Below are 24674 nucleotides of genomic sequence, written 5' to 3'. Positions count from 1 at the left end.
GTGGGGCAGAGACGTGGGAGAGGCAACACGATGAACTTTTCCTGCCTGTGAGGAAAATTGCTGAGATATAAACAGTATAGTAAGAGTAGGAGGACCTCCATTTTACGAGTAAGGTTCCATGTGAAAAAGCAGAGTTGAGAAGTAAGATCCCTAACATATTCTCTGGTAATCAGACAATAGCCCAACAGCCTATCTCAAGGCAGAGCAGGCAGTCTTAACTGACATGTCCCCACTGCTTGAGGGTAACCACTATCTTGGAGAAGAACAGGACGAATGAATTCCTTGTGTTGACTTTATTTAACAGAATTTGATGAAAGACTAATAACAGAGGAGAGCAGACATGGTGTCTCAGCAGAGATAAGCATTCTGGGACCACTTAGCAAATCTGCACCCCTGGCCCTTTTCCACATTCCTAAAAATCCTCAACTGCCTATAAATTCCCCAGACAGTGCACCACCACAGACTCGCTTGTCCCCTCCTGGTATGCACCAGGAGCTCTGTCCTCTCACTTTATCTCCAAATAAAAGCCTCTCCCTGGCTTTCCTATCCTGCATATTTGCAAAATTCACTCTTCATCTCCGTGAACAAGAACGCTGACATCAGCATCTGGCCACACTCCAGTACATCACCGATCCAAGCAATTTGCTCAGTCACACAGAAATGTCAGGATTTGTACACAGAATGCAAGAGACCCAAATACAAGAGAAGTAACACATCTGCCTGGCCATAGGATGCCATGGCAACTGCACACCCCTGTTCTAGCACTGAGGAAGCAGCGCTCAGCAAGCAGCCACAGCAGCCAACTGAAATCACTGTTTCTTTGAATTTAGAGCTGGTGTCGCCATTTTTGTTGCCATGTCCTACGTACCCCACTGCCACCAGGTTTAGTCCTTCTGGCTTCCTTACAACTTCCTGGTGCCTCTTTCATGTATGATTGCTGTCAGTCTAGTTTTACAGTAAACAACATAAAATGACAAGTTACAGAGACATACTAATTAGCAAAACAAAAAATTCATCCACCTGTCTGGTGTGTTTTGTCATCTACAGGGGGACTATTTTGCACTTGAATATTCATCCACATGGCTGCTCAAGTGCCAGATACATCAAAAGAATTTGTTTAGGAATTTGTCAAGTAATTGGGTCAGGTTTTCTCAGATTATCTTAAATTTTAAAGAAGAGAATATAGGTCAGAATTAGATTCCAGGGTGACTGTTTAACACAGTTATAACAGCAAGATCACAAAGAGTGTTACATTCTAATAAGGGGTGAAACACCAAACAAATATTTGAGTATTTGGAATCTAAAATAAACAAATGATTGTTTTTTCAAGATTTTATTCAATTTTATACAGTAATCTATTTAACAAAATCCTGCATTATTATTTTATCAAATGACGACTGTGTTTTTCATACCACATGAAAACTATATGACAGATAATGAAAAAAAAACACAAAACAAATATAAGATTTATAATACTAAAGTAGTACTATTACTTTATTTCCTTCTTCAGAACTCTATGGATTTTACCACTGTATAAAATCAAATGACAGGGAGAATGGAAAAATCATGAAGGACCCCACAAACACAAAGAATTATTAGAGAATACTATGAAAACGTATATGCTCACAAGCTGAAAAACCTATAACAAATGGACAACATCCTAGAAAAATATAACCTTCCAAGACTGACCAAGGAAGAAACAGAAAATCTAAACAGACCAATTACCAGGAACGAAATTGAAGCGGTAATAAAAAAATTACCCAAGAGCAAAACCCCGTGGCCAGATGAATTTACCACGGAATTTTATCAGACATACAGAGAAGACATAACACCCATTCTCCTTAAAGTTTTCCAAAAAATAAAAGAGGAGTGTACTCCCAAACTCATTCTATGAAGCCAGCATAACCCTAATACCAAAAGCAGGCAAAGACCACACCAAAGAAGAAAATTACAGACCAATATCCCTGATGAATGTAGATGAAAATATACTCAACAAAATATTAGCAAACCAAATTAAAATATAAATCAAGAGGATCATATACCATTACCAAGTGGGATTCATCCCAGGGATGCAAGGATAGTACAACATTCGGAAATCCATCAACATCATCCACAACATAAACAGAAAGAACAAAAACCACATGATCATCTCCATAGACGCTGAAAAAGCAGTCACAAAATTCAATATCCATTCATGATAAAAACTCTCAACAAAATGGGTATATATAGAGGGCAAGTACCTCAGCACAATAAAAGCCATATATGATAAATCCACAGCCAACATCATACTGAACGGCGAGAAGTTGAATGCTTTTCCTTTGAGATTGGGCACAAGACAGGAATGCCCACTCTCTCCACTGTTATTCAACATAGTACTGGAGGTCCTAGCCATGGCAATTAGACAAAACAAAGAAATACAAGGAATCCAGATTGTTAAAGAAGAAGTTAAACTGTAACTATTTGCAGATGACATGATATTGTACATAAAAAACCCTAAAGATTCCACTCCAAAACTACTAGAACTAATATTGGAATTCAGCAAAGTTGCAGGATACAAAATTAACACACAGAAATCTGTGGCTTTCCTATACATGATCTAATAGAAAGAGAAATCAGGAAAATAATTCCATTCAGGATTGCATCAAAAAGAATAAAATACCCAGGAATAAACCTAACCATGGAAGTGAAAGACTTATACCCTGAAAACTATAAGACACTCTTCAGAGAAATTAAAGAGGACACTAACAAATGGAAACTCATCCCATGTTCTTGGCTAGGAAGCATTTTTATTGTCAAAATGGCCATCTGCCTAAAGCAATATACAGATTCAATGCAATCCCTATCAAATTACCAAGAGGATTCTTCAACAAACTGGAACAAATAGTTCAAAAATTCATATGGAACCACCAAAGACCCTGATTAGTCAAAGCAATCCTGAGAAGGAAGAATAAAGTGGGGGGGTGATCTCACACTCCAACATCAAGCTCTACTACAAAGACACAGTAATCAAGACAATTTGGTACTGGCACAAGAACAGAGCCACAGACCAGTGGAACAGAGTAGAGACTCCAGACATTAACCCAAACATATATGGTCAATTAATAAATGATAAAGGAGCCATGAACATACAATGGGGAAATGACAGCCTCTTGAACATTTGGTGTTGGCAATAATGGACAGCTACATGTAAGAGAATGAAACTAGACCATTGTCTAACCCCATACACCAAAGTAAATTCAAAAGGGATCAAAGACCTGAATGTAAATCATGAAACCATAAAACTCTTAGAAAAAACATAGGCAAAAATCTCTTGGACATAAACATGAGTGCCTTCTTCATGAACTTATCTCCTCGGGCAAGGGAAACAAAATCAAAAATGAACAAGTGGGACTATATTATGCTGAAAAGCTCCTGTACAGCAAAAGACACCATCAATATAACAAAAAGGAACCCTACAGTATGGGAGAATATATTTGTAAATGACAGATCCGATAAAGCCTTGAAATCCAAAATATATAAAGAGCTCACATGCCTCAACAAACAAAAAACATATAATCCAATTAAAAAATGGGCAGAGGAGCTGAAGAGACTGTTCTCCAAAAAAGAAATACAGATGGCCAACAGACACATGAAATGATGCTCTACATCGCTGGTCATCAGAAAATGCAAATTGAAACCACAATGAGATATCTCCTCACACTGGTAAGGAACGCCACCATCAAAAAGACAAACAACAACAAATGTTGGTGAGGTTGTGGAGAAAGGGGAACCCTCCTACACTGCTGGTGGGAATGTAAATTAGTTTAACCATTGTGGAAAGCAGTATGGAGGTTCCTCAAAAAGCTCAAAATAGAAATACCATTTGACCCAGGAATTCCATTTCTAGGAATTTACCCTAAGAATGCAGCATCCCAGTTTTAAAAAGACAGATGCACCCCATGTTTATCGCAGCACTATTTATAATGCCCAAGAAATGGAAGCAACCTAAGTGTCCATCAATAGATAAAAAGGATAAAGAAGTAGTGGTACACATACGCAATGGAATATTGTTCAGCCATAAGATGAAAACAAATCCTACCATTTGCAACAACATGGATGGAGCTAGAGGGTATTATTCTCAGTGAAATAAGCCAGGTGGAGAAAGACAAGTACCAAACGATTTCACTCATATGTGGAGTATAAGGACAAAGAAAAAACTGAAGGAACAAAACAGCAGCAGAATCACAGAACCCAAGAATGGACTAACAGTTACCAAAGGGAAAGGAACTGGGCAGGAGGGGTGGGAAGGGAAGGTTAAGAGGGGGTGGAGAAAGAGGGCATTACAATTAGCATGTATAATGTGGGGGGAGGCACAGGGAGGGCCTAATGCAGTAATTACTCTACTGCATCTTACTACGCTGATGGCAGTGACTGTTAGGGCGTTTGTTGGGGGTCTTGGGGAAGGGGAGAGCATAGTAAACATAATATTCCTCATGTAATTGTAGATTAATGATACAAAAAATAATAAAATGATGGGCAGTGGACCTGCCACTTCTGTGAAGAGCCCTGGAATGCTGCAGATGATGTATTTCAGTGCAATGCTGAGCTTTGGAAAATGAAATTGTTTCCAAAGTATGGCAGGAGATGTGCACACAGCCTAGCTGATGTGGTACAAGTATGTATGATAAGGCATTCATTTCATAAATATTTGAAAATGACTTGGAAAATTAATTACAGTCCAGAGACTGAGTTAACAGGATGTCTTTGAATAATGTAAGAACAATTCAGTAGTGATAAAAGAAGGAGAGAATGCAGAAAAGAGGAAGAGAGAACACAGTGAATGCCAAGGAGTGGAAAGAGAATCAGAAATGCAGAGAGAGACCATCTGACTGGGGACGAAAACTGGAAGGTAATTGGGATCCCCAGGTTGGGGGAAACTATGAAGGAAATGATCCATGATTGTAGATAAAGCCAAGAATCACATAAGTATTAGTGAACAGAGAAAATCATCCTATTTCTAGATGTGATAGGAAAAGTAAACAACATAAAATGGAGTGTGCAAGATGCACCATCCCCTCAGAACCAACAGCTCTCTGATCATACTTAGTCTGTGTGGTTGGGGAAAATTGACACCAAAAATTCATGGCAGCTGATAAGAATGTGTGCATGTGTTAAATATGGTGCTTTCAGTTTTGAAAAATGAGAAGTTAAAAAGGCAATAATATAGTGAACTGAATTAGCTTACTAAATAACAGATTGAGAAAGTAAGTCCTCTTTTTGGAGACATAGATAGATCTGAGAGTGGACAGGGTTACCAAAAATGAAGAAAAGCAGAGAAATATACAGTAAGTGGAAGCAAAAACTGAAAGACAGGTTGAGTGAAATGATGTTATAAAAGATTTATTGGTATAGGCAGTCAATCGCAAAAGGCTATTGCCATTTTCAAAAAAAATGAAATAAAACAAGTATCAATGGAAAGAGATTTAGATAGAGATTTAAAGTGTAGATAAAAGAAAGATGATACAGGTATATCTACAGATATGGATATCTATGAATGTGAACAAAAGCCAAAGTTGACTTTGATGATGGGTTCGCATTATACCTCCTAACAGTGTGATTAATGTTCTCTGCTGCTTATGGAAATGTCTATTTGGGACAATACATTTTAAATTCCCCTTTGAGAGAGATAGACATATAACCATACAGATAGGTATGGTTACACTTACCTGTATGTTCACATGTTTATAAATTACAATGTATATGTAAGTATATATTCTGTGTCAATTAAAAATTATTTTATATAAATTCTTCTTATCAATGTGTTCTAAAATGAGTAGGGACTTTTTCTGTTTTAGTCTTACACTCAGTGTAAATATGCTCAGTGACATAGGACCCTGCCGAGTGCCCCTTTCACCTCTGTGTTCCCCAAGCTGTAGATCATAGGGTTTAGCATTGGGGTGATAACCCCATAGAGCATGGCGATGCGTCTGTCCCTGTCTGGGGAGTGGTGACTTGAAGAGGGATGAATGTAGGTGAAGATGGCTGTGCCATAGAACAAACAGACCACCAGGAGGCGGGAGGCACATGTGGAGAAGGCTTTCTGCTTCTCTTCCACAGACTGAATCTTTAGGATGGTGGATATGATGTAAATGTAAGAGATGAAGGTAGTTAGGAAGGCACCAATTCCCGAGACACCTCCTACCACTAAAACAAGCATTTCTGCCATGTAGGTGGATGAGCAGGAGAGGGCCACCACTGGGGGGATGTCACAGTAGTACTGGTTAACCCGATTGGACTTGCAGAAAGACAGTTGGAAGGTGGATACCGTATGGAGGAGGGAATGGAGAAACCCTGCTGCCAGCTGGGCACAGCGAGCCTTGGTCATGATGAGGGTGTAATGGAGGGGGAAGCAGATGGCCATGTACTGGTCATAAGCCATGACAGTGAGAAGGAAGACCTCAGTCCCCACCAGGGCCACCAGGAAATAAAGCTGCAAAGCACAGTCCAGGAAGAAAATGCTGTGATTCCCAGTCAAGAGGTTGTCCAGCATCCAGGGGACAGTAGCTGATGGGCACAATATGTCTAAGAGGGACAGATTGGCCAGGAAGTAATACATGGGTGTGCGCAGCCTCTTCTTCATTCCGATGGCCAAGAGAATGGCCCAATTTCCCACCAAGGTGACCTGGTGGGTGACGGCAAAGACCACAGAGAGAGGATAGCACACCTCGGGGAGGTCAGAGAGCCCCCTGAGGATAAAGTGAGTCACGGGGATGAGATTGTAGCCGTCTATCCCCTCTCTCCACAGGGGTCTTTCTGGAGGGGAGGAAGTCAACAAGCACAAGTTAGAGAAAAAACAAGGGAACTATTTATTAGAGATTTGAAAAATACTGTATGTGGTTGGTGATGAATATGTTATCCATATATTAATTAAAAATTCCGATTATTAGAACTGTTGTTAAAACATCTTCTGATTTCATGTTGTTGCTTGTAATACTCATTCTCACATCCTTACACTAAGGAAGCCCTCTGCATCCCTAAGGAGATGTTAAAAAAAGTATTTTGTATTCACCAGTGTTTGGGATTCCACAATTCAGTGAGAGCTACCTTTGTGTTCTCCACACCTAGTTGGTCATTTACCTTATTTTGCTTTGTAGTATCTCACTGTGTAGAATTTTATTCACTATCTCCAGTTTAATCACATCAATGGCAGAAGCTATGTATTTTTAAGGTATATAACTTCAAGGTAAAAAAAATTTGCAGTATACTTCTTATACAATATTACATTGGTTTTAGCTGCATAACAGAATGACTCAATAATTACATTAATTGTTGCTCACCATAGTAAATGTACCCGTTACCGCTATTATGACATATTATTGGTTATATTCTCTATGTTGTACTTCCACTCTTATGACTAATTCATTTTATCATTTGTAGTTTGTACCTTTTTATCCTCTTCACCTTTTTTCATCCATCCTCCTCCCCCATGATTTCACTTTCATGTACAACAAAAACCCACAAACAATAATAAATAAATACATGGTATATATTTTAATAACTGATAGCAATGAGCAGACATAAAAAGAATAATTATCACGAGTTTTTACATGGAAAAGAATGAATGGTGTGTCTCCTGTTTATACAAATGTGTTGGTGAGAATAAATATGGAAATGGTTTTATAACTTAGAATCATTATCATTGTAGTATGAATTTTAGCAGGTGTTTTCCAGAATTAGTATATTTTTTAAAAATATTTTATCCTATAAGACATAAGCAAACAAATATAACATAAATAGGCTCATAAACAGAGAACAGATACTGGTTACCATTGGTGATCCAGATGCAAAGATGTCTTGAATAAGAGGTATAAACTTGTCATATTAAAATAATTTAATCAGAAAGATGGAGGTACAGCATAGGCAATAGTACTAACAACATTGTAGTATAATTTCGTGGTGACACAGTCACTACCCTTACCGTGTTGAACATTTGGTCATGGCTACAATTTTTGGGTCACTTGGGTGTGAAACCAACATAATATTGTATCTCATCAGTATTTCATTAAAAAACTAAAATAAGAAAGGAAAATAAAACCAGTTCAATAGTGTCTAAATGTAAGTGAAACTAGAAAGTAATATATTGGCATGATATTCAAATCCCATTACCCTTAAAACAAACATGTCGTCATATGTGTAATTATTCAAGGAAGTGTGAGGGTACAAAATTATGTATGACTGAAGCTTTTGACCATAGTAACACATTTAATTATTGAATTGCATTTGTATTTACAATAACTTAAACTGAAGATCTAAATATCATTTCTATAATCTTTTGGTCACTATGAAAACTATGTTTTTAAATACCACATGTGTATGGTAGAAAAAGAGAAAGATGATTAGAAAATATAAACATTTTAAATGGTTCAACCTCAATACGTATTTCATCTACTGGAAATTATTAATGATATATTTGATGGGATTAAATGCATAGTAAAATAATACAAACTACCTGTAAAGATTTATTTATACAAATGAAATGAAATTATTATCTATCAAATTTTTTTAATGTAGTATTTCACTATATTCTTCCTTCTTTTCTTGGTCATTTTCTTTTCCTTCCTATTCTTTCTATCTTTCCTTCTCACTTCCATTCTTTCTGCCAGCCTATCTGTCTGTTTTTTGAAAACTGAAGGAATCATTATGGATGTCAATCTTTAATTTTACTCTTTCTTACATATTCCATAAAATGAATAAACTCTTTAATAGTTACCTGTGGGCAACTACTCCTTAACTTTATTTAGTTGAAATAAAATTAATGTACACTTTATATTGTTTTCAGTGTACAACTTAGTGATTTGACAATAATATCCATTGCTAAATGCTCACCATGACAAATGAAGATACTATCTGCAGATAATATACAACTATTCCACAATATTATTTATTATAGTCCATATACTGTACTTTCATCCCCATGGCTAATTTATTTCATAATGGGAAGCCTGCACCTCTTTATCCCCTTCACCCATTCTGACCACCCTCCCATCCCTCTTCCCCATGTAATATTTAAATAGGAATCTCTGATGTCATTGTGGGATGATTTTATTCTTTCCACTCATAGCCACAGATCTGTACTGTACTTCAGAGAAAAATAGAAGTATTTTCGTGATATTAAAGTCATGAAATTTAGGGAAGAAAATGATTGCACTAACAACAATGTGCTTGGATATCATTATTCAATCAGTGGGTGTTTAGTGAGTGAATTAAAATATGTGAAACAAAAACCATCTACCCTGTCAGTTCACAAAATCAGAAAGAGCAAGGCTCTACAGAAGCACAATTTCAGTTTTCTACATCTTTATATATTTAGTTTAAGAAAATGTAGTAAATTTATAAAATTTGAAAAGGTACTATTACAAGAAAATTAATGTCTTGAGGCATTAAATATTAAATTGGCCAAGAGTAGCTCTCTCATGGATACTATCCAGACAACAGCTTTCTTAATTATATACCTTACTCTTTGCCTGCATTTAAAAAGAAATGAACCTAATCTGAAACTCTGTTCTTTATCAAACGTTTACTTCTTGGATTCACTATATGTAGAAAAAGTAAATTAGTTAATCAAGCAAAAATAATCTCTGATAAATCTTGAATTTTTTAAGATAGTTAAAATATTATCATTTCTTTAGTATAGTAATATCAAATAAAATTACATTAAAAATTATGAACAGGAAGATGCTTCTTATTAAGGCTGTATTGATAAAGAAGAAATGCATATCCTTCCTCTTTAATGCAGTGGATTGATAAGTAATCATTTAAAGCAGTCGAAAATGTCCTAAATTTCATCTGTCTTCCTGCTTGTTGAATCCTTACTGCCTGTTAGGTCTCATGGACCAATAATTTAGGGGACACACATTCAGGTCGTTGGGTCAGAGAAATCCGTTTGATGCAGCAGAACTTCACAGCCAGAGGATCTGGATACACACTTGCGTGTGGATACACAATTTCTAGGGTTGAAATTAATTATAAGCATTTGTTTAAACAAACACTCTGTAATAGTAGAAATTGCACACCCTTCATCTTACCATTTTAGTATTCAACTTAACTGATTTATCCAAGGTATACATGTTCATACCATACTAACATCTTGACCAACATCAAGTTATTGATTTTGGCTTAAACAGTACAGAATTTACTTCACACTTTCATTGTCTTTTCAGAGAGCTCATTCCCAGTAAAAACATTCGAGAGAAAGTAAAATAATCTTCCCAAAGAAAAATAAGAACAAAAATTAAAATAAACCTCACATATACAGTGTGAATATTGCAACTTATTTTAGAGTTTATTATACCCAATTTTCTCTTAGGAAAAAAATACTTCCCTAGAGAGAATATTATCGACTTCTTCAAAAGTACAAATTTCTACTAATAATTGGCACTTATAATAATAAAAGGCACATACTTATTTTATACTTATTCAACTTAATGTAAGTGAAAGAAATCTACATTATAGAAGAGTAAAACTTTTGTTTGTTATAACTTTGTAGATGTAACTCTGGGGGAGGGGGAATGTTTTTCCAGCCTGGGACAAAATACCTTTGAAACTAAAATAAATCAAAAGGAGAAATAAAGTGGGAGAAACCTGTTTATTACTTCCAAGTAGTCATCCACTTCTACTTGCCAGAGGCTCTCCTGACCAGCCTGCAAAGAAGGGCCCTGCCCACCCTCTTTGGTCCAGATATTCCCTCACTCCCCATTGTCATTACCTATTGATATGAAGATGGTCTACTTCTCTCCACCCCTTGGAAACACCTATTTATTTGGAGATGCACTTCAGCCAGGCAAGAGTTACTGGAAATACTGCAATTTGACCCAAAATGGGCATCTATGTTAACCATTTCTCCATTTTTTAATTTCTTTACTCATACATTAGAGGATTTGTAATCTTTCTTTTAGGTCTTTACCTGGTTTCCATTGTACTTTATGAAACAGATTTTAACTTCAGTTGCTTTATCTGTTACCTTCACCTTTTACAACTTCAGACAATAGAAATGGATACCCTATTATAATCAGGAACTGCCTATACATTTCCCCCACCATCAATCCTCATTTCTTCTCCTCTGTTGGAAGTTGCTTGACTAATGTATTCATTGGAAACCATAACTTTGAATCAAAACACACCCATAAAAAAAGTGACTTAAGCAAAATTAGAGATTTTCTTTCACAGTAAAGAAATGGGTGAGATTCCACCATCAAACATGACCGGGCACCTGAGCTCCCATAGGTTTCTCCACAGCATTCTAAGCACGTGGCTCTAATTTTCAGGAGTCAAAGCAAGCCTGGCAGCTGCATCCATCCCTGCACCCATCCACTGTAGCTCCAAATGTTTGCAATCAGTGGACAGCAGCCTGTCATCGCATCCGGGTCCTGTCACCTGCAAAGAGGGAAGGGCATGTGAGCTGCACTGAGACCCTTGGATGAATGGTTTGTGGAAGCAGATCTAAAAGTTTCTACTTATTCTATATTTGAAAGTGTTTTGTTATCTGGACATATTCAGATGTCAAGGTGTCCTGGACATAAGGTTTTTATATGAGTCAAATCTTTGTAAAGTGACCAGCAGTGTCAAGACCTGCATATATTCTAAGTTCTTATTCATATGTTTGTATAAAAAATGTAGCTTGATATGCATATGTATGTGTGTGTGTGTATATATATATATATATATATACATGTATATATAAACATGATTTTTTGTGTATACTCTCTTCTCCAGCCAAGATGTGTAATAATTAAAATGGCAAGATCAAGGACAAGGCTCGATTATTGAAAGCAGTCAGAGAGAGAAAAAAGATCACCTACAAAGAAAAAAACATCAGGCTATCATCGGACTTCTCAATAGAAACCTTACAGGCCAGAGGGGAGTGGCATGATATATTTAAGGCAATGAAGCATAAGGGCCTCAAACAAAGAATACACTACCTGGCAAGATTATCATGTAAAATTGAAGCAGGGATTAAACATTTTTCAAATAAGCAGAAGTTGAGGGAATTTACCTTCCACAACCCATCTCTACAGTGTATTTTAAAGGGAATGCTCTAGATGGAAGTGCTCCTAAGGCTAAATAGCTGTTCTCAGAGAAAATAAAACCACAGTGAGGGAAGTAGACCAATTATTTACTAACCAAATAAAAAATTAAATCAGCTACCCCCAAAGTCAATCAAGAGATACACAAAGAGTACAGAATATGACATGTAATATATGAAGTGTGGAGGATGAAGAAAAAAGAAAGGAGAAAAAAATATCTTTAGATTGTGGTTGTAACAATATAAGAAGCAACTTAAGTTAGACTGTTAGAGAATAAAGAAGCTGCCATTGAACCTTTGGTAATCACAAATCTAAGCATGCAATGGCAATAAGTACCAATCTGTCGATAATCACCTTAAATGTAAATGGACTGAATGCACCAATCAAAAGTCATAGAGTTACAAAATGAATAAAATTCAAGACCCATCTATATGCTGCCTACAAGAGAGTCACACCAAACCCAAAGACATACATAGACTAAGAGTGGAGGGATGGAAAAAGATATTTTAGAAAACAATTGGGAGAATAAAGCAAGATTTGCAATACTTGTACCAGATAAAATTTAATTCAAAAAAAAAGAAATTAACAAGAGACAAAGAAGGGCATTACATAATGATAAAAGGGTCAGAACAACAACAGTATATAACCACTACAAATATCTACGCACCCAACATAGGAGCACCTACATATGTGAAAGAAATACAAACAGAACTAAATGGGGAAATAGAATTCAGTGCATTTATTTTAGGAGACCACTGCTGATGGGAATGTAAATTAGTTTAACCATTGTGGAAAGCAGTATGGAGGTTCCTCAAAAAGCTCAAAATAGAAATACCATTTGACCCAGGAATTCCATTTCTAGGAATTTACCCTAAGCATACAGCAGCCCAGTTTGAAAAAGACAGATGCACCCTTATGTTTATTGCAGCATTATTTACAATAGCCAAGAAATGGAAGCAACCTAAATGTCCATCAGTAGATGAATGGATAAAGAAGATATGGTACATGTACACTATGGAATATTATTCAGCCACAAGAAGAAAACAAATCCTATCATTTGCAACAACATGGATGGAGCTAGAGGGTATTACGCTCAGTGAAATAAGCCAGGTGGAGTAAGAAAAGTAACAAATGATTTCACTCATATGTGGAGTATAAGGACAAAGAAAAAACTGAAGGAACAAAACAGCAGCAGACTCACAGAACCCAAGAATGGACTAACAGTTACCAAAGGGAAAGGGACTGGGGAGGATGGGTGCAAATGGAGGGATAAGGGAGGGGAAAAGAAAGGGGGCATTACCATTAGCATGTATAATGTTGGGGGAGGCACTCGGAGGGCTGTGCAAAACAGAGCAAACAAGTAGTGATTCTACAGCATCTTACAACACTGATTGACAGTGACTGTAATGGGGATTGTGGGGCGGGTGGGACTTGGTGAAGGGGAGAGTCTAGTAAACATAATGTTCCTCATGTAATTGTAGATTAATGAATCCAAAGAAAATATATCAAGAGGAATATACAACATGATCAAGTGGGATTCATCCTAGGGATGCAAGGGTGGTACAACATTTGAAAAGCCATCAACATCATCCACCACATCAACAAAAAGAAGGACAAAAACCACATGATCATCTCCATAGATGCTGAAAAAGCATTTGACAAAGTTCAACATTCATTTATGATAAAAACTCTCAACAAAATAGGTATAGAGGGCAAGTACCTCAACATAATAAAGGCCATATATGATAAACCCACAGCCAACATTATACTTAACAGTGAAAAGCTGAAAGCTTTTCCTCTAAGATTGGGAGCTAGACAAGGATGCCTATTCTCCCCATTTTTACTGGAGGTCCTAGGCATGGAAATCAGAGAACACAAAGAAATAAAAGGCATCCAGATTGTTAAGGAAGAAGTTAAACTGTCACTGTTTGTAGATGACATGACATTGTAGATAAAAACCCTAAAAAATCCACTCCAAAACTACTAGAACTAATAACTGAATTCTGTAAAGTTGCAAGATACAAAATTAATATACAGAAATTTGTGGCTTTCCTATATACTAATGATAAACTTTCATAAAGAGAAATCTGGAAAACAATTCCATTTACAATTGCATCAAAATAGAAAAATCAACCTAGGAATAAACCTAAGCAAGGAAGTGAAAGACCTATATCCTGAAAACTACAAGATACTCATGAGAGAAATTAAAAAGACACCAGTAAATGGAAATACATCCCATACTCACGGATAAGAAGAATCCATATTGCCAAAATGGCCATTCTGCCTAAAGCAATCTACAGATTTAAAATAATCCCTATCAAAATACCAACAGCATTTTTCAATCAACTACATCAAATAACTCTAAAATTCATATGGAACCACAAAGGACACCAAATAGCCAAAAAAGTCCTTAGAAGGAAGAATAAAGTGGGGGGAATTATACTCCCTAACTTCAAGTTCTGCTACAAAGCCACAGTAATGAAGACAATTTGTTACTGGCACAAGAACAGACCCACAGTCCAGTGGAATAGAACAGAGACTGGGTATTGGGGGGAAGAGAAGACAAACATCCCATTTTAACATGACTATGTTCTGATGGTCTAATGTACAGCAATGGTGATTGTAGTTAAATAATACTGCTGTGTATACTTGAAATTTATAAAAAGTAGGTGTCAGTTATCCTTACAAACACACACAGAAAGTTAACTTTGTTAGGTGATTGCTGTGTTACCTTGGTGTTGGTAAAGATATCACAATATATACATACTTAAACATCACATTGTACACCTTAAATTTATACAGTCTTTATCAATCATGCCTCAATATAGCTGTAAAAAATATAGTGTCTATAATCATGATGTGCTGAATACAGACAGTACTCATATCACTATATTCTTGCAGTAACTGCCAAAAAAGAAATTACAATTATCTGGAAGCATCTATACAAAATTTAGGATATATTTTCCTCCTCTTTCATAAAGAGATTTTCTGGACCGCAATCCCACCAACTCTTACAAATGAAAACCATTTTTAAAGGCATGTTGCTTCCTGGAGAGCATGAATTACCTGATGCATAGGGTTTATAATCACTTATTTTAACTGCCAGAGGACAAAACCACCTTGCATTACTTTTATTAACAAAATACCCAGTTACTCTAGGGTCAGAAAATACAGGAACTTTCCTAATGGGAGTGCAAGTCTTAAGAGAGCTAATCATTGACTTATTTATATTCAGTCCAAAAATACAATGCTGAATGAATTTTAAATATATCAATATGTATTAGTAAATCATTAGGAAGGCAAGCACTAGTGTATACAGTATAACAAATACAGGGGGATTAATATATTTTGTGACATATCAACTTAATTTTGGGAAGGTGAAGAAATGAGCTAAAAAATCATTGCAGCATTGCGATGCTTACCTTTTCTTTGAAAATTGTATAGAAATAGTTTAATTTACAGATTAGTTGGGAAGGTAGAATTAATCCCTATGTCTTCCATTATCAGTTTCTTGTATTAGTAACATTACAAATTAATATGAGAATTTGTTGAAATTAATGAACCAATATCGACACATATTATTATTAGCCAAAGTCTGTACTTTATCGAAATGTCCTTAGTTTTTACCTAATGCCCCTTTTCTTTTCAGAATAGTGCATCTATTTGTCATGTCACCAGGGTTACTCTGGCTGTAAAACATCATTGTTATGTCTCCTAGTGCTGTGATTTGATGGTAGTTATGTGACAAGGGTTCTTCAGTTCCTTCAAAGTTCAGATGAGAAAGCTAATAAATACAGATATCAATTATCCACAAATTGATTTATAGGTCTGATACTACTCCAATCAATATGACACCGTAGACATAGACAACCTTATACTAAAATTTTAGTGGAAAGATACATAAATGAGAGTAGGTATAACAATTCTGGAACTAAGAATAATGTAGAAATAAGTACTTCAACAATATTATTCTCTAGATGCCGTAAGACTGGCTTTGTTGTTTACACTGTAGGATAGGCACATGAATCAGTGGAACAGAAGAGAGAATCCAGAAACAGACTAGAATTATGACAGTGTTTTTTGACAAAGTTTAAAGCAATTGGTGGAGGAAAGATTGCTTTTTATGCAATTGGTGCTGGAGAAATTGGGCATAAATAGCTGAAGAAAAAATTGCTACAGTTCACTCTATTGGTTCACATTAACACAAATTAATTCAACATGGATATCATATGAGTTCATTTATTTGTGGAATATAAAAACAAAGCCAAACAGAATGAGCAAAATAGCAGTAGACTCATAGACACTGAGAAATGACTAGTGGTTCCTAAGGGGGAGGGTCTGGGGCGGGCGGGTAGTGAAGGTGAGGGAGATCAAGGGGAACAGATATTCTTTATTGTGACATAAATTGGTCACAGGGATAGAAGTGCAGCACAGAGAATACAGTCATGGTTCTGTAACATCTCTCTGTGTTGACAGATAGTAACCACAACAGTGGGGGTGAGGGTTTAATAACATGGGTAACAGTGGAACCACTGTGTTGTATACTTGAAAGCAACATGAGATTGTGTATCAATGATACCTCAATATAACCAATAAAAAATATTAAACTGGATCTTATCACAATTAAAATAATTTTCTCTGCAAAAGCTAACATGAAGAATTTGAAAAGAGAAGGTACATGAACACAGTGAGATAACACTGGACAATTGTTAGAACTTCCAAAATAAGAATGCCAACAGCACTCAGGGCTCTCAGGGATGCGAAGCGGCAGAAGCTCTCACCTCCGGCCCGTGAGAACGTGACCTGGTGCAGCTGTCACACTGGAAGGCAGTTTGGCCATTTCTTACAGGTCTAAGCAGACCCTTAGCACACAATCCAGCAATTGCCAGTAAGATGATTGTGATATTGTAGTTTAGTTTTGCAGAATGTTACCGTGGTGAGATACTGAGTACAGTGTACACTGTACATTTTTGGTGTTATTTCTTACATGTTAATTTTGTGACCTCAGTACCAGTTTCAATATAAAAAAATAAATTTGAGCACATGGAAAGCCAGCCCATGTTCTAAGTTGGGAAATCTCACTAAGTGGTGAGTTCTGTCATTTTACTAAATTTAAAATGGTATCAAAATTTCCAAGGAGCATTTTTATTGAGCTAGATAAATGACCATAAATTTCCCATGGAAAGAAATGCATAAGAAAAGTTTGGAAAATACTGTTCAGGAAGAGTAATGAAGGGGGTTGTGCTCTAACACACACTAAAAACATTGCAACAACTGTAGTAAGAGAGTGAAGTATTCTTAGCTGCATTAAGAGCATAAGGGAATGGGAGCGCAGTGTCAGGTAAGGAAAGGGAGAGAGAAGGAAAAGGAGGGTCCAGGTGTTCCCGACAGGACGTTGTTCAGGCAGAGGAGCTGGACGTGACTACGGAGGGGTGGGCCATCCTATAAGATTGGTTTGGGGGGCATATCTGACTTTCTCTGGTTGGTCCTGAAATGAAAATGGGGCAAAAAAATTGGAAACAGGTAGTTACTGACCGAGTCCTGGCCCTGCTGCTGATGCTGCAGGGGCTGTGGTCGGACTCCCTGGTCTGGCTGCTTGGGAGGTTGGAGTCAGAGCTCTGTTTTCATCTGCGGTCTGGCCATAGTCTGTTTTTACATTTAGTCTAAAAAATGAATGAGTCTTTGCTCAAATGCAATCATCAATTGACTCTTCATTAAGAAACCTTCATTGAAAAGTGACGCTTTGAAAATTTAGAAGGTTGAACATTATACGTCAGGAATCTGGAGACCCGGGAGATGACAGGACTCTCACAAAGTTTGCTTGATTGGGTAGTAAAGGACCAAAATTATTAATTCATTAACTTAATAAATAAATAACAGTAATTGAGGAGTGAGACAGAATAGTAAGGAATACAAAGAAAAGAAGTTCAAGAGCAATAAATCCTAAATAGTGGGTTTTACAAATTTATTAAACCTAATATGTAGCAACGTCTGAATCACTTATGGACAACCATTATATGTAAAAACTGTCTTCTGGTTCAAAATTGTTAATTTCTTTGGTGTTGTCCAGTTCTTTAAAACGGTAGTCAAGGAACAGCCATGTAAATGTAAACTCGTAACAGCTAACAGTGAGGAACATACGACAAAAGCTCACTTGACGGTCATAGCCTACTATCTAACATGATCTTTGTGAGTCATTACTTTGGTTCTTACTGTTAATAATTAGTTTTAAAGATGAGAAAACTGAAACACAATGAAGCTAGAGTAGCTGTCCCAAGTGGAGCTATGATGATCAATTCAATGTCCAACCCCAGAGGCACGGACTTTGGACTTTCTGCTTTAAGAGACATTTTTTTTCCACAGGTCTCTATGGTACCTGTTTGGTTGGTTCAAGCAAATGGTATTTTAATTAATTTTCAAACTCGTCAAAGCCTTTGCTAAAATATGCTAGTATGAAATAATTCTATCCTAACTTGCGTAAGTAATGTGTATGACTATATATATCATTTCCCAATCTCAATGTTTTAAAATGGATTTGTGAGGACTTAAAAGTGGAGAGTAAATTGTATATCCACTACCAAATTAGGAATGGCATTTTCAGATTTCACGTTCAATTACATTGTTTAATTTGTCAGATGCCATGGACAAACAATATTTGTTTTAAGCATGCAATGATTATGCCCCATATTTGAAAACCTGTATGTATTGCTATACATTTAAGTATTTTCAGTATTAAGTCTAAGATGGTCTATATGGGACTCTATGCATATGACTCAACAAGATTTTTAAAAACTGGAAAAATAATTTGATTTATTGATTTTGGATTAATAACCTTTTAGTTTTACAAATTACCTAATAGGTTGATCTTTATTATAAGAAAGAGTTCAAGTTTTTAACAATCTGCTGACTGGCAGCAGAATAAGAAAAGAATTAGAAAAAGTAAAGACAACTTAAGGGATATTTTGGACAACACCAAGTTGAGTAACATTCATATTATAGGGGTCTTACAGGGTGAAGAGAGAGAAAGGGTTGCAAAAATAATTTCAAGAAACAATGAATGATTCAAGTGGGAAGTATTAAGTTCTGCCCTAATCTGGGGAAGGAATCAGGCACCCAGGTACAGGAAGCCCAGAGAGCTTCAAAAAGGATGATGCCAAAGATATCCACACCAAGATACATTATAATTGAACTGCACAAGTTGAAGACAAAAATAAAATATGGAAAACAACAAGAGAAAACAGCTTGTCACATACAGGGGAAACCCCATAAATCTATAAGCAGATATTTTAGCAGAAACTTTACAGGCCAAAAGGAACAGCATTACATATTCAAAGTGCTGAAAGGAAGCAAACAAACAAACTTCCAATCAAAAATTCTCTACCCAGCAAATTAATATTCAGGATTAAAGAAGGGATTAAGAGCATTTAAAGTTGGCAAAAGTTAAAGAAGTAGATCACTACTAAAAACCCTACTTGAAATTTAGGGGGCCTTCTTTAAGCCAAAAAGAACAGAAATTAGTTAATGATAAGAAAACATACAAAAGTACCAACCTCCCTGTAATAGATAACTAGGGGATAAAGGTAGTGAATTAATCATTTACAAAGTAAGCATGACAGTTAAAAGGCAAAAGTAGGACATTTAACTAAAATTGCAAAAATTAGATAAAGGAGGCATTGATAAAAAGAAAAATGCATCATTAAAATATAAAATGGGAGGAATAGAAAGGTAACATGCTGGAATATGTTTAAATTCAGTGTTTGTAAGTTTAAAACAGACAGTTATTTATATAGAATATATATATCCCACAAAAAACAAAAACTTAACAGCAAATACAGAAATTAAAATTAGAAAGGAGTCTATATGTAACAAGGAAAGTCATCAAACCACAGTGTTTTGCAACAGTGGAAGAGACAGAGATGATCTACAAAAACAACCACAAAAAGGGGGAACAATAGTGACAATATTTGATATCTTGATCTGAGAGATGGTTACATAAGTGTATAAAAACATCAAAATTTATGGAGTTAAACACTAAAATTTGTGTATTTTATAGTATGTACCTTAATATAAATACTTAAAAAATAAATAAAAGCCATTGATTCTGGGGGAAAAAACAGTCACAAAACAATGAACAGTGTGAATAAGTATATACTATTCATTATTGCCTTATTGTTTTAAATGTAAATGGACTAAGTTTGCCAATCAAAAAAACAGGGAGTGCTTGTATGGATAAAAACATAAGACTCATATCTATGTTGACTGCAAGAGACTCACTTGAGAAGTAAGGACATATATGCATCCCTATATTTATTGCTGCATTATTTACAATAGCCAACATATGGGAGCTACCAAAATGCCCTGCAATAGATGAATGGATGAAGAAGAAGTGGTCCATATACACAATGGAATATGAGTCAGCCATAAAAAAGAAAGAAACCCTGTTATTTGCAACAACATGGTTTGATCTAGAGGGTATGATGCTAAATGAAATAAGCCAGGCAGTGAGTGACAAACATCATGTGATTTCACTTACATGTAGGATATAAAAACAAAACAAAATGAAATGAAAACAGAGTAGACTCACACTGAGAAGTGACTGGTGGTTACCAAAGGGGAAGTGTTGGCCTGGGTGCGTGGGTGGGGTGTGTGAGGGGGATAAAGAGGCAGAAAATCTCAATCACAGTATTAGTTGGTATTGGGGATGGAAAAGCAGTATGTAACACCTTTTTATGTTGGCAGATAGTAACTACACTCTTTGGGGTGATAATTTAATAATGTGTAATTGTTCAAACACAAATTTCTATACTTGAAACATAAGATTGTATATTAACTAAACCTCAATGAAATAAAATAAAACATGCATGAAGATTTAAGTACAGCATAGGGAATATAGTCAGTGATATTATAATTTACTTGGTGACACGTGGTAACCACAGTTTTTTTTTGAACATGTGATGTATATGTTGGTCAAATCACTATGTTGTACATCTGAAACCAACACAGCATTGTATACTAGCTAAATTTCAATGAAGAAATGCACTTGTCTGAAGGTTCTGAACCACTCTAAAAGATAGCCAAAAGACATAGACAACCTCTCCCGATATCTGCCAGGATGAGTAGGATGTTACCTGTAGATGGGGTGTAGCTCACATTTCTCTCTGGCCATATAATAAATAAAGCCCCCACTTGACAGCTGTCCTCCTGCACAGACAAGAGACAGCAGCTGGCGTCCGTGGCAGGAGGAAAAGAAAGACAAGTCCTCAAGAGCCACAGGAAAGGTGTGACTGTATATGAAAGAGGAAGGACCTGCAGAGCACGTGGGCCCCCCCGAGTCACAGGGACGGGAGCCACAATGCACAGAACTTTTAAGGCAGAGATCCAGAAGAGCGGACTTGGATAACAGGTGTTAGCCTGTGCCGTCCTCTTCTAGTTTTCCCAGGAGCCTCTCTGCAGACTCTCCAGTGGGGTGTCCCAGCCATTCCTGTTGGGGTTCCGGAAACAGTAGTGGTAGAAAGTGCATTTCCCTCCCCCCTTGAAGTGCTTGACCGGAACCTCTGTAACAAGATGATTTTGTACATATTTATTTAATATAAGTTTTCCTCCATGGGAAAAAAAGACCCAAAGAAATGGTGAAACCTGAGATTCCTTATGCTCGGTTAGATGAAGAGGAGGATACGGTGGAGAGGCGTGATGGGACAAAAGTTTGAGCTGACTGCACACTGGGAAGGACTTTGTGAGGCTGGTTTAACAGTTTCCTCCCCGTCTCTGGGGATAAAGAGGCTGGTGGTTACCAAGGGGGAAGGGTTGGCATGGGTGGGTGGGTGAAGGATGTATATCTCTGGGTGTAGAGAGAGCACCTTCTCATGTAAGTGTTTCATCATCTGCTTCATAGGAAGATCAGAAATTCCTTCCTGCCCTTGTCATTTCCTAAATTCCTTCTGTTTGAAAATACAGAATGCCCAGTCGTCACCGGCACGTGAGAACCTTGTTCCCTCACAGCACTCCCCCTGCCGTCGGGGTGCCCACTGCGGATCACCACTTGGATTAATCATGATATAGATGATTAAACATTATGACTTTTCTAACTGTATCTTTGCTTCTCTATTTACTGGCTGCCACTCTTCTGAAAGAAATATAGTAACTTTTTAATCAGTGTTTTCTCTAGTAATAAAACATATTATAAACAATGAGGGAACTGAAGTATCTCCAAGGATTTTCATAAAGAATTCAAATTCTGAAATATTTAAACCAGTTCTACTTTATCACAACAAATTTAATTGAGGACAACCTAATAATCTTTTCTGTGGTGACAATCTTCCTTGACAGTAACCTTGACACATGGTGAACCTTTACATGAAATTATTTATATTTACATATGTCTTTCTTTAAGGAAAAAGAAAAAAAAATTTGGTGTTTTATTTCCATTGACTATGGAAAATCTTAAGGATAATTTTATATGTAAGAGAAACAAAAATTTTATTTTATCTTATCATATTTTTACAATATCTAGTATTGGTATGGTAAGAATCAAAAGTTATCAGAGGGTGTTTGGGAACATGTTAAATGATGTCGCATGACTGAGAAACAATGCAGAATCATACATTTACGCCAAGTGACAATGAAACAAACACTGGTATCACATTGCAGAAAAACATAACATGATTGAAACAGTGTATTTTTTTATCTTAAGGACAGAACAAAGTCAATGTTAAATCCAAGAAAGTTACTTGATAACACATAAAATACATGGATTACATTTTGTGTAATGAAAAATCTTTCGCATTGTAGGAATAATTAGCGAGTAGCTCATCTTCAATTGAACTACTTCCATAATTTTAACACATATCCTATCTTCTTTCCAGACCTAGGTTAGATTCCTTATCTATCTCAAGTAGAGGTAAAAGGCTTTCTGAATTATAGACAACTAAACGCTCAGGCGCACACACAGCTTCAGACCTCTGCCTGGTGTCTTCCAGGAAATAATATTCACTAGGCAGGGCACTATGTGTCTTTGAGAACTGGATTACCTCCCTCCAGGGTGTTGTCTCTGCTTCAGGTGTCCCTCCAAAGGACTGTTTATTGATAGGGGCACAATCCTAAAATGGCCCTGAGCTCACCATGTTAATTTTGCCTGCTTTTTTTTCTGCTTCAGTGCTAGACAGTCAGATCCTTCAGGAAAGTCAGGAGTAAATTTCACCTTTGTAGATCAAATGCTTCATGTACTGTCGTCATTGAAGCACCCCAATATTTTTTTTTCTTTTCAGTTAATGGAATAGAGAAAATGACTTGAAAGATGACCAAAATCAAAACTTATAAAAAGAGAAACAATTCTTTCAGAGCTGTGCCGCAAAGGGAGGACCAATTTCTTGCAAATGACCAACTGAGCACACGCCCCCCCTTGTGTCAGCCTGATGGGATTCAATTCTCTGAACTTTGCAACAGTCATTCAGGCTTTTGAGTACTTAGGACACTGTGTTCTTTCCTCAGTCTTTCCCAAATTTATGAATAAGTTAAATGATGAGAAAAAACATCCAGCGATTCCTGGGGATGTTTGGATGTATTACATGAAGTGAGAGTTTTGGCCATGTGTCCTATGCAGCAATCTCAGCAGAGCCTGCTTCATGTCCTTGTTCCTGAGGCTGTAGATTACAGGGTTCACTGTTGGAGGTACCACAGTGTAGATCACAGAAAGCAGCCTCTCAGTAACTGATGGTGAGTTTGAAGGTGGTTTGAGATCAACAAAACAGGCAGTTGTCATAAAAAGGGTGAGAACAATGAGATGGGGAAGGCATGTGGAGAAAGCTCTAGACAGAGTTTTCGTGGTAGGAATCTTCAGCACTGTGGAGAAAATAGAAATGTAACAGATCATGATACAGATAAAACAAGACATGCCTAAACACATACCTAGTCCAATACTCACATAAACTATCATTCGTGTTTCAGAGCAGGACATCCTTAGTAATGAGGAGACATCACAAAAAAACTGTGGAATCACATTGGAGCCACAGAAGGGCATGGAAAATGTGCCAACTGTGTACACAGCTCCAAATAACCCCCCAGTAACCCAGGAAACACCAGCCATCAGGGCACAGGTGCCACCACTCCTGAAGACCTCATAGTGCAGAGGACAGTAAATCGCCACATAGCGGTCATAGGACATGGCAGTGAGCACAAATATCTCACCTGCTGAAAAGGAAGTCATTAAGAGTACATGGGAAGCACATCCTAAAATGGAAATAGAAGTGTTGTGAGTTAGGTTGTTGACAATGAATTTTGGGATTGGGACAGACACGAGGAAGACATCCAGTAAGGACAAATTCTTCAGGAAGAGGTACATGGGTGTTTGTAGCTGCAGGTCTAGGGTGATGAGAGTAATGATCAGAAGGTTACTCATTAGGACAGCCAGGTAAACCACTAGGAAGAGCACACCGTGTACAATCTGGAGCTCCCAGACTTCAGAAAACCCCAGAAGAAGAAACCCTATGGCCATTGTGGCATTGACCACATGCTGGATTCTCTTCACTGCCTGTCAAGAGAAGGAGATATGCAAAGAAACATTAATTTACAGGAACCATACTGATATGCAGAATCATTTCATTGAAGAAGAGGCAT

At 36.8% G+C, this 24674-nt stretch overlaps 2 protein-coding genes across 2 annotated transcripts; both read right to left on the bottom strand.

The window, feature by feature from the left end:
- Positions 1-5857: 5857 nt before the first annotated feature.
- On the bottom strand, positions 5858-18227 carry LOC118973877 (olfactory receptor 5B12-like). Its single transcript, XM_073221434.1, has 3 exons — positions 18217-18227; positions 17598-17725; positions 5858-6792 (listed from the first exon to the last, which is right to left on the bottom strand). The coding sequence occupies exons 1-3, from the start codon at positions 18225-18227 to the stop codon at positions 5858-5860; spliced, it is 1074 nt and encodes a 357-aa protein (XP_073077535.1).
- A 5395-nt stretch (positions 18228-23622) lies between these two features.
- On the bottom strand, positions 23623-24456 carry LOC140845949 (olfactory receptor 14A2-like). The gene has a single exon (XM_073221267.1). The coding sequence runs from the start codon at positions 24454-24456 to the stop codon at positions 23623-23625; it is 834 nt and encodes a 277-aa protein (XP_073077368.1).
- Between the last annotated feature and the right edge of the window lie 218 nt (positions 24457-24674).

The sequence above is a fragment of the Manis javanica genome, chromosome 14 (assembly GCF_040802235.1).
Source record: "Manis javanica isolate MJ-LG chromosome 14, MJ_LKY, whole genome shotgun sequence".
NCBI classification, from domain to species: Eukaryota; Metazoa; Chordata; class Mammalia; order Pholidota; family Manidae; genus Manis; species Manis javanica.
The sequence above is the reverse complement of the archived record's forward strand: the minus strand, read 5'-3'. Positions and strand labels throughout refer to the sequence as shown.